The sequence below is a fragment of the Miniopterus schreibersii genome, assembly GCF_964146895.1.
Source record: "Miniopterus schreibersii genome assembly, chromosome: X".
In the NCBI taxonomy this organism is placed as follows: Eukaryota; Metazoa; Chordata; class Mammalia; order Chiroptera; family Miniopteridae; genus Miniopterus; species Miniopterus schreibersii.
Genome location: NC_138104.1, coordinates 68,598,547 through 68,612,577, shown reverse-complemented (window position 1 = coordinate 68,612,577; position 14,031 = coordinate 68,598,547). Strand labels below are relative to the sequence as shown.

Below are 14,031 nucleotides of genomic sequence, written 5' to 3'. Positions count from 1 at the left end.
TGTGTGTTGGGAGACAATTCTCCATGGATTTCTTGGTGTTCCTGCACAGTTGGGGCCTTCTGAGCAAAGAAAATTGATAAGCTATGATAAAGATAAGCCTCCCTCCCTGGAGACCTTCTAAGATCATTAAAAATTCCCTTCTTTTTAGAGATTTGCTTTTAGCTTACATTTAGGGTAATAAACCTAGAGATGCCTCCCCCCTCCCTAGGGAGGATTTGTTTAATTCCAGAGTAAATATGAGGCCTGTGTGTGTGTGTGTGTGTGTGTGTGTGTGTGTGTGTGTCTTGGATGGCAAAAGTGCCAGAAATGCTACATAAGCTCTCAGTGTCATAATTTTAGGGTTCCTCTCCTGTGGTGCAACCCTGCTATGTGTGCAAGGTAACCAGCACCAAAATGTTCTGTGAGTAATAAACTGTTCTATAAAAAAAATTGCAGAGCCCTGGCCAGTTTGGCTCAGTGGTTAGAGTGTCAGCCCGTGGACTGAAGGGCCTTGGTTTTGATTCAGGCCAAGGGCATGTACCTCAGTTGCAGGCTTGATCCCCGGCCCTGGTCCGGGGGCATTTGGGAGGCAACCAATAGATATGTCTCTCTCACATTGATGTTTCTCTCTCTCTCTCTCCCTTCCACTCTCTCTGAAAAGCAATGGAAAAAATATCCTCGCTTGAGGATTTTTTTTAAAAAAGAGCCCAGCCAGCATGGCTCAGCGGTTGAGCATCAACCTAGGATCCAGGAGATCGCCGTTCGAGTCCCGGTCAGGGCACATGCCCGGGTTCGAGCTCGATCCCCAGTGTGGGGTGTGCAGGAGGCAGCCGATCAATGACTCTCTCATCGATGTTTCGATCTCTCTCTCCCTCTCCCTTCCTCTCTCTGAAATAAATAAAGACATATTTGAAAAAAGAAAAAAGAAAAAAATTGCAAGAGTGGTTTCTTTTTCCTACAGATAAACCCTCTGTTGGAAGAGAAGAGGGCTTTAAGTGCTGGAGGAACACCAGCACTTAAAGCACTTACAATGGGCAGGGAGGAAGAGGGTCCAGAAGAGAAATAGGAGGAGCATCAAAGAGGAAGGGAGAAGCTTGGTTTCAAGGACACATTATTAACAAAGTCGGTGTCAACTGCTGCCAGGAAGCAGCAGGTAAGATGAGGACAGAAAACTGTTTCTTGGACTTAGCAACCACTGGAGACTTTGGCAAGAGTGACACCAGTGTGAGGAAATACAGACATGGTGTACTATTGTCCTTTCTCGATGTTTCCCTTAATGAGAGGAAAGAGAGTGACAGCGAGAGTCAGAAGACGGGAGACACTGCTGCAAGTGAGTTGGGAGACTTTCGCCTTTTCCTGTGTCCCCTTTTGTTTTATTTCTCAGATTGGTGACCGGTAGAAACAGCAACAACAAAATAACCCAGTACCTATAGGCAAATATTGAGCTCTCAAGGATATGTACAGTGACTTATTTGGGAGGAAGTGAATTGATGTCTGCAACTTAGTTTGGAATGCACCAAAAATAAAATGGAGAGGAGTGTTGTTACAGAGACATGTGTGTGATAAAGCAATGAGAGTAAAATGCTGATGGCAGAATGTAGGGGGTGGATATATGAGTGTTCACTGTAAGCTTTTTTTGACCTTGCTATACATGTACTGGGTTGAGTGGTATCCCCTTAAAATTCATATTCATCTAGAACTTGTAAACGTGATCTAATTTGGAAATAGGCCCTTTGCAGATGTAATCAAGATAAGGTCATGCTGGATTAGGGTGTTGTCCTTATAAAAAGAGGGAAATTTGGACACAGACACACAGGGAAGAAAGCCAGTTGACAATGATGGAGACAGAATAGTAACGCAGCTACAAACCAAGGAACTCCTGGAGCCATCAGAAGCTGGAAGAGCCCGGCTGGGCGTGGCTCAGCGGTTGAGCATCGACCTAGGATCCAGGCGATTGGGGTTCGACTCCCGGTCAGGGCACATGCCCAGGTTGTGGGCTCGGTCCCCAGTTGGGGACGTGCAGGAGGCAGCTGATCAATGACTCTCTCATCATTGATGTTTCTATCTCTCTCTCCCTCTCCCTTTCTTTGAAATCAATAAAGATATATTTAAAAAAAAAAAGAAGCTGGAAGAGGCAAGGAAAGTTCTTCTCCAGAGCTTTTAGATAATAAAAATACATGGGGAAGGAAGTTTAGTTGTGCCCATTGTTTGCAAGGATGTAATAGAGTCTCACCTACACAGCAATGAGAACATCAACTGGTAGGACCTTGTATGTATGGTATAAGGTAGGGGTCAAGTTTCTCTTTTTACATAGAGATCTACAATTGCCTCAGCACTGTTTATTGAGACAAACATCCTTTACCCATGGTCTTGAAATTCTGCTTCTGTTATATAAGTGCCCACAGCGCTGTGGGTCACTTTTTGGGCTCTCTATTTCATCCCACTGGTCAATCTGTCCATCTAACACCACATCATCTTAATTACCATAGCTTCATAATAAACCTTGGCACCCAATAAGGCAAATCCTCTCACCATCTTTCTCAGGAGGCTCTTCTTGGTCTATGGTGCTTCCATATAAGTTTTAGAATCAGCTTGTTGGGTTGATTAGATTATTTTAAAAAGCCTAATTAGATTATTTGAAATTGTGGTAAAATATGCACAACATAAAATTTAGCATTTTAGTCCTTTTTTACTTAAAAATTTTATATTGTAGTAAGATATTCACAATACAAAATTTACCATTTTATTCATTTTTAAGTGTCCTTTTTAGTGGCATTAAGTACATTCACACTGTTGCGCAACCGTCACCACCACCCATCTTCAAAACACTGTCATCATCCCCAACTGAAGCTCTGTCCCCAGTAAACACTAACTCCCCACGCCCCCTTTCCTCAGGCCCTGGCACCCACCATCCTACTTCCTGTCTCTATGAATTTGACTACTCTAGGGACCGCATACAAGTGGAATCATACAATATGTGGCCTTTTGTGTCTGGCTTACTTTACTTAGCATACTATATTCAAAGTTCATTCACATTGTAGCACGTGTCAAAATTTTTCCTTTTTATGGCTGAATAATATTCCATTTGTAAGATCACATTATGTTTATCTGTCAATGGACACTTGGGTCACTTCTACCTTTTGGCTACTATAATGCTGCTGTGAACACGAGCGTACAAATATCTGTTTGAACCCTGATTAGCTTTTGATTAAAATTACTTTCAATCTATAGATCAATTCTGGAGAACTGACACCTTTACAATATCAAGTCTTCCTGGTCATGACTGTGGGATCTCTCTCCATTCACTTAGTTCTTCTTTAATGTCTTTCAATAAAGTGTTACAATTTTCTTTATATAGTTCTTTCACATCTTTTGATAGATTCCTAGGTACCTTGTGGCTTTTGCAAATGGTGTCGTTTTAAATTATGTTTTCTAATTCTTTGTTGCTTGTGAATGTATAGAAATGCAATTGATTTTTGCATATATTGACCTTATAGCTGAGATACTTTCTAAATCCTTATTTCCAAAAATTTGTCTGTAAGTTCATTTGGATATTCTATGTAGACAATCCTATCAGAAGCAGATAATGACATTTTCTTTCTTTACAATCATTATACCTTTGATTTCCTTTCCTTATCATACTGCTCTGGTACCACCACTATGGTAGTGAGAGTTACTATCCTAATTTTGTTTTCTTTTTTGTTTTGTTTTAGTTTTTCTTGTGTTCCAGATTTTGAAGGAAATGTTTCCAAAACTTCAACATCAAAAATAGTATTGCCCTGGCTGGGTAGCTCAGTTGGTTAGAGAATCATCCTGATACCCCAAGGCTGTGGGTTTGATCCCGGGTCAGGGCACATACAAGAATCAACCAATGATGCAGAAATAAGCAGAAATGGAGCAACAAATAGATGATTCTCGCTCACTCTTCCTTCCCCCCTCTCTCTAAAATCAATCAATAAAAATCTTTTTTAAAGAAATAATAAAGTCCTGGCCAGTGTGACTCAGTTGGTTGGAGCATTGTTCAGCACACCAAAAGGTTGTGGGTTCAATTCCTGATTAGGGCACATACTCAGGTCATGGGTTCGATCCCCAGTCGGGGTGGGAAAAGGAGGCAACTCATCGATGTTTCTCCCTTTCCCTTCCCCTCTCTAAAAAAAATAAATAGAAACATCCTCGGGTGAGGATTACAAAAATAAAAATAAAAAAAGAATCATGAATTTTCTCCTTTAATCAGTTAATATGGAGAATGGCAGTTATAGATTTCACAATCTCTGTACAAGTCAAATTTTGCTGTGAACCTTAAACTGCTCTAAAAAATATAGTCTATATTTTAAAAAACCAAATTACAGAAGCATCTATTACACTACAATATCATTTACATAAAGTTAAAAACCTTGTAAAACAATGTTTGTATATTTATGGAGATGAGTATGTAGTTGAAACACAAGAACATGAGAAAACATGCAGCATTTGCACTTATAAATGCAAACTGGCCAACAGTCAGTCCATTTCTTACCTATATTTATTTACAAGTGTGTTGTTGTTTTTTTTACTCTCAAGTGATTTTTTTCCCTTCTGGTCATTTAAAAAAAACCTGTTTGTTTTGAAATAATTATACAGTTGCAGTTCTGATCATCTTTTAATTTTCTCTTCTTGCTGACTCCATCTTTTTTTTTTTAACCTCACCGGAGGATACTTTTTTGTTCCATTGCTTTTCAGAGAGTGAAAGGGAGAGACAGAGAGAGAGAAACGTCGATGTGAGAGAGACACATAAATTGGTTGCCTCCTGCATGAGCCCTGACCAGGGCTGGGGATCAAGCCTGCAACCGAGGTACATGCCCTTGGCTGGAATGAAACCCGGACCCTTCAGTCCACAGGCCAACTCTAACCACTGAGCCAAACCGGCCAGGGCAACTTTTTTAGTGGTTCCATCTTTTCTTTCTTTCTTTCTTTCCAGATTTCTCTTTTATTTTATTTTCCATAGTCTGCCTGACACTGTCAATTTCATAAGTCCCCAAGGGTTTCAACCTGTTCTTGTTTCTGCTGATATAAGTACTGGGCTCCATTTCCTTATATGTTTGGTGATCTTTGTAAGGTCTTTTTGGTTAATCTTCATCTTGGATGAACTGGAGATCTAAACTGAGCCTGCTTTTCTCGAGTGGATTTGCTTTCCACTTCTGTCAGGAGCGCCACCACCCTGGATCTGCTTTTATTCTCACCCAGGGTCCCAAGTTCAATTTAGGTGTTCCCCTTCCCACCTCTCACCACAGCACATGTTGCTCATGGAGGCTCACTGGGCCCTTCAGAGACCTCCTCTCTTCTGGGGAGCAGAGGGGGAGGACTGAACTGTTACTTGCTTCTCCCTACTTTGCTAGCTTTGAGTTTTGAAGCAAGTCCATTAGCCTTGCTCCTTTGCAAAATGAGATTAATTCCTACTTTCACAACGTTGTCATGAGGATTACAGACAATGACTGAAGTCAATGTCTGGTGCACACCAAGAGCTCAACACCCATCTATTCAAGTGCTCTGGATGCGCCCAGGGTTCTAAGGGTCCAGGCTTCCTGCCCATCCCACCCCTACAGAGAGGCCAGAGGTAAAACAGTACAACACAGATGCTTTATTTTTTACAAAACATGGAAATCCAGCCTCAGGTGGCTCAAGTAGTCCCAAGGACACAGAAAAGAAGGAGAAGTTGGTGGGCCCTAGCATGGGACAAGTGACCAGGTCTCAAGCCCTTGCTGCTGGCTCCACTTCTGGCTAAGGGCTGCTCTTCTGCCTGCAGCCTGGGCCGGGTCCTGCCCGAGGCTTCCAGGCCTGTGGGAAGCTCAGACAGAAGATGCAATGGCTAAAGACCATCCCTGATGAAGTGGTGAGCAGCTCCAGGTCAATGGCCTTGTGGGCTTCTCCCCAAGCTCCAGCCTAGTTGCCTACCCCCCTTCAACTATCCTCCCTCTGGACACTAGCCCTGGGAAAGAACACACGAAGGCAAGAAGGGAGGAGGCCACTACCTAAATTTTTCCCTCCCTTTGTGGCCAAGTGGAGGAGTAGCTATGACCCTTTTTCAACTGAAAAACCACAGAGGAGCTGGAATGCTCATCAACTAAGAGAGGGTACCCTTTAAGGGTTATAAAGAAATCTGTCTAAAAAAACCCTATCTGAGCTCAAAGCATCAGTCCATTACCCAGCCCTAGCCATATGCAGGGGTGAGAACCCAAAGGCAGCACTGCGAACCTGGCAGCTGTACACTGGGTCCCAGAGCTGCCTCTTGCCCAGTACCCTGAGGCAGCCAGGGCAGGGTCTGGGCAGGGCAGTGCCTATCTCCCAGGCTGCAGGCGGTTGTGGAGCTGTTCTGCCTGGGTCTTCAGACACTGGAATTCCTCCTGAATGAAGTCAGTCAGGGCTTTGCGCATCTCCACCTGAGAAGGACTGGAGCTGACCTGAAGCCCTCAAGGAGCTTTGCCCAGGGGCCCTGGAAGCCGAGGGTGCTGGGAGGGGTGAAGGACAGCCAGAGGGTAGCCTGGGGAAACTCACAGTGGACTTATTCTCTGCCCGGAGCCGCTCAAGCACAGGCAGGACGCTGAAGGGCTTCCCTATCAGCACGGTGATTTTCTGTGGGGGAACCAGCCACCAGGTGACAAGAACAGGGGGAGCGCCCACAGCCTCAGCCCAACCGCCCTGGGGAACCGGAAGCAGAGTCCTGCCCCTAACTTGCTAGGTACTCCCTCTGGCCACTCTCCCTCTTTAGAACGAGGCTTAATAGCACCCAAGAGCCTTCCCAGTCCTAGGGTCCATGCCTAGATGTCCTGTCCTGTCCTAACCCCAGGGACCACCCCTGCCACAGCCTGATTTCCTTTGCTCTCTTTCTATGGGGCTTGGTGCCAGAAAGGCCCTCTCAATGTTCCACTTGGTCACCCTGCTATAGCGTCAAACTCAGCTTCTCCTGAGTATGGCTTCAGTAATGCTGACTGGGAGACAAAGGGCAGATGGCAGGCAGGCAGGCATACAGACGAAGGTCAGCAGCTGCTACCTACCTGTCCAAAGCGGGGGAAGTATGGTGGGTTGTTAGGAAGGACGTCATTCATTCCTGCAGCACAGTGAACAGAAGGCTGGGAAGCAGGTGTGGGGTGGAACAGAGCAGCCCAGGTCCCCCACCCTGGACACCCTCTCCCTGCCACCCAGTGGAAACCACCCCCAAACACCTAGGGAAGCCCCTCTCCCTGCCTCCGTCCCTAGACTGCAGGCTTGCCCCAAGAGGAAGGCTCACCGACATGCCACAGTGGCAGGATAACAGGGTTGAGATGACACTCGGCAATCAGGCGCCCGATTCCTGCCCCACAGAGAGGCAGAAATGTTGGCGGAAGCAATGCTACAGTGCTAGCCTCTAGCGGGGGCTACCCTCCCCTCCCCCAGTTCAAACCAGCTCCCCCGGGCCAGCCCTTGGCTCAGCACCTGTCCCCTTGCTGCTGCTATCAACACATTCAACTGCCCCATATACCATGGTCCAACGGAGCCCAACAGGGCCAGCAGCCCTTACCCCACTTGAAGCGCAGGAACTCAGAGCTCATGTTCACTTTTCCTGGGTGTGGGAGGGAGACAGAGGGGAGGCTTTGGAGGAGAGTGGGGGTCTTGCCCATAATCTTGGCATTGTGACCCTGCCAACCCCACTCACCTTCTGGGAAGATGTGCACCCAGTCCCCACGGTTGAGCTTCTCCAAAATAAAGTCCATTCCCTTCTGGTAAACACCATCTCCTGCCAAGAAAAGGCGTCTCCCCATCAGTCCCCATTCTCCTAGGCCCCTCCTTCCCCCTCCCTCAAAATGAAGCAGCAGCTCAGGAACTTCGTCTTCCTCACAGAGACACCCTCCAATGACTGTCTCTCCCAAGCCTGCTCAGCCCCAGTGCACCACTTCACAGCCTTGACATCCTTTGTTAAATATCCTCTAAACCTCTAAGTGCCTGCCACGTGCAAGGCATCATCATCACCTCAAACTGTCTCCTACTGAAATTATGAACTTGACAATTCCTCCACTGACCTCCAACCTCACCTTTTGCCTGTTGGTCCCTCCAAAGCCTCACCATTCAGCCACAGGTATACACCTGCAGCACAGCCCCTAGCAAACCTCTGATCCATGCACTGCCCTCTCCAGCCAGGTGCCTGGAGCCTTCTTTCTCCTTGGGATGTGCCACTCTGGAGTGAGCCTACATCTGCTGCCCCTGGCCCAGAGGGTGCTGCTGGAGCAAATCAAGTCTATTCATGACTTCCAGCCTCACTTGCGCCCCAGATTCTGGACAGCAACCCTTTCTCGGGGTCTTGGCCAGGCCAGTTCTTGTAGCTATTCCTCACAGGCCTCCCAGCCTTGCCTGCACCCTCAGCCTCCTCCGTCCTGCTGGCCCCTTCCTCACAGGGCTCCCCCTGAAAACTAGACTCTCCATCTGATGGAACATATGGTGTTGCGAGTTGGGAAAAACTCAAACTCACTAGGCTGAAAAAAGTGGAGCCGAACTGCCCCCAGTGCTAGCAGTACTCGCCATGCAGATGCCCCAAGACCAGGACACTGAACCCAGGCAACCCAGAGGTCAACAACAGCGCAGACGTGCATGCCTAATTCTGTATGTGGGCTTTCAACTTGGAGCCATGTGGAGACAACTCATGACCACACAGTCATCGGCCTTGTCCATACAGTGGATAGAGACAAAGAAGGGGGAGGTTGAAGGAGCAGGAAAAACATCATCTGAGTAAGTAGAGTAGGTAAGGGCTACATCACAGAGGGAGAGACCCACACTGACATTATCTTGGGCCAAAGCACTAAGAAATGGACTTTTATTCTGTTCTCTGCAAGGCTGGGTCTTTGGAAGGTGCTAGTTAAGGTGCTAGCAGGAGTCTCAATCTAACCAGATGGGGACCTGGCCCAGCAGCTTCCTCAGGGGCTAGAGTTGGGAAGCATGGTGAGAATGGCAGTTTCCCCTCTTGGGACCGTGTTACCTGGTAGAGGTGGGCTTCAGGTATCGGCTCCTTCTCTACTAAAACCCACTGGTGCAACCGAGCCATCCAGCTTGAAATCGAAGTTTCAAAACAATGCTATGCTTTTGGAGCAACACTTCATAGTGTTTAGCTTTTGCAAATGCTCTTTCTACTCACTTGTAAAGCTTGTGCAAGATCACTCCAATACTTCATGTCATATCACAAGGCCTACGCTTGGCGGGGGGGTTTCGAACACAGGAGCAAAGTATGCCAGATAGTTCCTTTGCTTGAACACGTTAGATCTTTGCTGTCCATCAAATGCATTTAATAAAAGGCTTGTCCTGGCCCACTTTCTCACACTGAAGGTGTTTAGGATTAAGATTTTACTTTCTGTTTTTACTTGTGCAATAAATCTTAGATGCAGGTCAAAAAGAAGAGACAAAAAGTGGACATGGGATGCCTCTGTCTAAGGTCACAGAAGGGAGGAACTGAGACTCAGGGATGAGGGTACAAGAGCAGAGTCCCCATCTCTCAGAACAGGGCATAATAAACAACTCCATGGTCACCAGCCATGACATTGTAGCCTCTGCTTGTGCTTTAGAGAAACGAGGCAGCCTCCAAAAGCAGCAAAACGAGAAAGCATTCTAGGAGGCTGTCTCTGGGGAGTGGTTTGAGGATTTGGAGGCATGGGTGTGGCAGCTTTTCATTTATTTGAGGTTCCTTTATTGAATTTTACCATGTTTTACTTTGACCAACTAGAAATAAAAAACTCCCCCTTGACACCTCTAACACCCTTTGGTTACTTTTTTTCTTTAATCCTCACTCGAGGATATATTTTTATTGATTTTAGAGAAAGAGAAAGGGGGAGAGAGACAGAGAGAGAAACACCAATCAATTGGCTGCTGCATGTGCCCGACCAGGGATCGAACCCACAACCTAGGTATGTGCCATGACCGGGAACTGAACTTGCAACCTCTTGGTGGCATGGGACGGCACTCCAACTAACTGAGCCAGCCAGCCAGGGCCTTTGGTTACTTCTTCCTCTGTCTTCCTCACAACCAGTCTCTGGAAGGAGTGGCCACCCTTGCTGTCTCCCTTCCCTTCCCCTTTTCCAGTCCCCAGAAGCTCCTGTGGCTTTGCTTACTTCCTCTCTGGCCATTGCTTTCTGCTGCCTAGGTGACTTGTCTGTCCTTCTGAGCTCTGAGGTGCTGTTCTGGGCCCCTGCTCTCTCCCTGCTCTTCCGCTCCGCAATCTCACCTCTATGTTTGTGACTTAGTTTGTGGTTGAGTCCCAGTATCTTTATCCCCAACCGTTCGTTTGAGTTCCACAACTGCATACCCCACTGCCTCTGGAACTGCTCCCCTCCTTGCGTGACATGCTCTTCAGATGAAGCACATGCAAAACAGGATTCACCTCCCCTCCCAATCCCCTCATCCCATCCTCCAAGTGGCTCACTATCACACCAGATGTCATCTAGTGTCATCTTCTTTAAAAATATGTTTTTAATGATTTTTAGAGAGAGGAAGGGAGAGGGATAGAGAGATAGAAACATCGATGAGAGAGAAACATCATCTATTGGCTGCCTCCTGCACGCCCCCTACTGGGTATTGAGCCTGCAACCCAGGCATGTGCCCTGATGGGGAATCGAACCATGACCTCCTGGTTCCCAGGTGGACGCTCAACCACTCACTGGCTGGGCACCCAGTGTAATCTTTGAGTTCTCATTTCCTCGCCCCCTCCCACACCCAGTCTATCAACAAGTTTTGTCAGCTCTGCCTCCCGAGCAGATCTCAAAGCAGCCCCCTTCTCAGGCTCTCCACAGTGACTCCCAGGGGCTGAGCTACAACCCTCTGCTGCCAGAATTGCTGGGACAGCCCCTAACCAGGCTCCCCACCTCCATCTGGCCCTGCTCCCATCCACCAGCCACTCCGTGACCAGGATGCTCTCTCTCTGAACCACATCACTATCCTGATGAGAGAACAGTCCAAAATTCTTAAATCCAGAACTTTCACATTCAGCCTGAAACCTGCACTTTCAACATTTATCAATTACCTCTCCAGTGCCTGGCACATGCTTCCCATGTCTAGAATGCTTTTCCTTTCATATTCTGTCTGGAAAAATTCTACTTCCCCAGAAGAAAGAGCAACTTGGATTTGAATCCTGGCTTTGCCACATGTCACCCAGTGACCTTGGCCAGCAGCTTAATCCTTCCGAGTCCCTTTATGTGGAGAATGGGAACCCAAATGGCCCCTACCTCCTGAGGCTCTCGAGAGGTGCTGAGTAGTCATTCAATGTTACACACCTCACTCCACAAGCATGTTTGTTCTCCCTACAGCCTGTAGCACATGCTGCCACCACCACAGATACCACTCTGCTACCAGTGAGTCTCTTAGCAAGTCCTCAAGAGAAGGCGCTGCAGACAATGCCTCCTTGAATTCTAATGCCAGAGCTCCAGGTTTGTACAACACTGAGGCAACTGCAGAGAGTCAAGCACTCTCCAAGAAACCACTGCTCCTCCAGCAAGGGAGCTGGGCCTCACGGTAGTGGGGCAGCACTTCCTGGCTCCCCGTACTCCCAGGATGCCTGTCCCACCTGGGTCCCTCCACTCCCAGTGTTGCCAAGTCAGAGGCACTGGCCACCAGGCTCTCTGCCCCAAGCGAGACCAGAGAAGCCTATAGAAGCATCTCTCTGCACCCACTGCCCCACCAGCCCCTCCCAGAGGAGTAGCTTACCTCGGCATACAGGCACGCACTTGCCCAAGCTGAAAAAGTGAGAGTGCAGCTCCTTGGTGAAACAGATGTCTGCAGCTGCAGGAGTCCTGGAGTGGGGACAGACGCAGTCATCCCTGCCTCCCCTGGACACTGCTTCCCGACCATCCCCCCAGCACGATGCATGACATCATCAGCAATGTGGAATGGAGGCACAAGAGGACCTTTGGGGCCCCACCCCATGCCCTGCCTGGACTGCTGGACGCCGCCTCCTGGGCAGAGCAGGAGGAAGGCAAATCTGGGCAGAGACGGGTGAGGCCTGCCCGGCCCATTGAGAGGGGCCCATTCCTCCTCACCAACGCATCAACTTCAGGTTCCAGATGTGGCGGAGTTTCAGGATCCCTAGAGGAGAAGAGGAAAGGCTTCATGCCCCAACTTACCTTGTTCCTAGGGAGCACCTTTTCCTGTCACCCCATTTCAGGGAATGAAGGACAAGGGCAGCAGCACTACTATTTCCCTATGGCCCAAAGTGGTCTTCCAGACCCTTGAGCTGGACCCTCAAATTCTTTCTGGTTTCTTGCTCTGTCCCACTCCCCGTATCTTATTAGTCACCATGTCTGGTCTGCCTACCTCTCTAATATATTTGGACGGTGCCCTACTCTTCTATACCTCTCTTTCCAGTTTCACTGTAGTCCAGGCTACTGTAACGCTCTAAAGCCTCCTTCCTGGCCTCCTGGGATCTGGCTGCAGCACCTCACAGACCATTCTCTGCCCAGCAGCCAGGGTGAGCTCTGAAAGGCTCTGATTTGACCAGGTGATTCTCTGTGAACTCTAGGATAGTCTACCCTCCTGCGTTCAGCAGTGAAAGCTCTGGATACCCCTCTACCCAGCCATTTGGGTTATTGGAGCCAAGCAAATTCCTGTGAAGTCAGTTGAGCAGGAACTTCTAAGTGGGGAACCAGGCTCCCAAATAAGGCTGGTTGAAGGGTACAAACCCAGCCTGGGGCAAACCTCGAACGAGGATACAGGTCTCCCAGCCCCTAACCCAGAGTTTCCTTGAGAGGTCCTCAAATTTGTTCCCAAGACTCCAAGACTATGTGGGACGTTCAAGGATTTAGAGATCAGAATTCCACAGGCCTGTCAGACCTTGCCCTGCAGCCATTTCCTCACTTCCTCATTCCCTCCAAATTTCTGAGGCCCTCTCCAAATCACCTTCCCTGAGAGGATGCTGAAGGGGTCACAAATCACACTTTCACTGCTGGGGAAGGATGCCCCAGGAACAGGATGCCAGAGTTATGTGAAGAGCCCAGTGAGAAGTGAGTTTGTTCTGCTTCTTTGGCCATTTCCGGGGTTCTCTCCCTGCCTCCCTGTGCCCAGCACACTGGCCCGGGTACCCCAGAGATGAGGGTCATCCATGCAGGACTGGTGATTGGAGACAGTGATGAGGGGGGTGGCTGGGCCTCGGTTCTCGATGAGCTCATACAGCACCTCCTTGTTGTAGACGGTGAGGTGGTTCATGTACTCTGGGAGGGAGAGAAATAATGTGGGGGTCTCGGCCTCCTTCTCCCCTGGGGCCCAGGCCTCCCCCCAAACAAGCCCACTCACTGGTCCAGAAGCAGCTGTAGGTGCCCACCAGGCCCATGACAACGCTGCTGGCCAGGGTCCACGTGACCGGCGGCACCGCGGGGAACGGCCATTTCACACGCAGGGGCATCTCCCCCCACAGCCCCCGGCAGCCCGGACGTTACGCTGCCACGGGGCAGCCTGTGGGGCCGCTCTAGGTCTGTGTCCTCAACCGCTCCACAGCCCGGTCCCTAACAGGCCTACGCCACGGACGCGCGCCGCAGCTCAGCGCGACAGGGGACTCGACCAAGGTCACCTCGCGGGGCAGGCCAGATCCTGGCCTGGCCCCGCTCTCTCGCCACAGACGAGCCGCCACCGTGATCAGAAGTCGGGGATCGCTGTGAGGAACAGGAGGAGCTGGAGCCGGAAACCGCGCGCCCCACCCCCACCCCCACCCGCACCCGCACCCGCGGAAAAGCGAGCCTGAAAAGGCCCCTCGCTCCTCCGCCGCCTGTCGCAAAACGCGCTCGGGCCGCTTGACGGCAGCGGGGGCAGTCCTAACCCTAACCCCGCCCGGCTCCAGCGCAGCCTCAGTTCGAGTCCGCCCGCCTGCTGCGGGTCCTTTTTTGTCTGAATTCGTGCCCAGAAAAATCATCGTACGTAACACGGGTTGCAGAGCTGGATTACCTGACACCACTCGAAGTCGGAGCTAGTGGAGGACTTTTACTTTAGTCCCCCCCCCCCTTTATTTTTGTTGTAAAATTCATACAACATAGAATTAACCATTTTATAGCATTTTAAATGATATATTTTATGTAT

General features: G+C 49.0%; 1 protein-coding gene across 1 annotated transcript; it reads right to left on the bottom strand.

The window, feature by feature from the left end:
* Positions 1–5,576: 5,576 nt before the first annotated feature.
* On the bottom strand, positions 5,577–13,746 carry TAFAZZIN (tafazzin, phospholipid-lysophospholipid transacylase). The gene is made up of 10 exons (XM_081124846.1): positions 13,255–13,746; positions 13,044–13,172; positions 12,006–12,051; positions 11,674–11,759; positions 7,649–7,729; positions 7,514–7,555; positions 7,244–7,306; positions 7,011–7,063; positions 6,511–6,588; positions 5,577–6,395 (listed from the first exon to the last, which is right to left on the bottom strand). The coding sequence occupies exons 1-10, from the start codon at positions 13,361–13,363 to the stop codon at positions 6,294–6,296; spliced, it is 789 nt and encodes a 262-aa protein (XP_080980972.1). The 5' UTR covers positions 13,364–13,746; the 3' UTR covers positions 5,577–6,293.
* Between the last annotated feature and the right edge of the window lie 285 nt (positions 13,747–14,031).

What these genes read in the sequence shown, in the direction of transcription:
- TAFAZZIN (XM_081124846.1), bottom strand. Translation starts at nt 13,363, where the DNA reads ATGCCCCTGCGTGTGAAATGGCCGTTCCCCGCGGTGCCGCCGGTCACG. An exon ending in AACCTGAAGTTGATGCGTTG is followed by an intron (nt 11,760 to 12,005) that starts GTGAGGAGGAAT and finishes TCCCCACTCCAG; the next exon opens with GACTCCTGCAGCTGCAGACA. An exon ending in GGTGCACATCTTCCCAGAAG is followed by an intron (nt 7,556 to 7,648) that starts GTGAGTGGGGTT and finishes TCCCACACCCAG; the next exon opens with GAAAAGTGAACATGAGCTCT.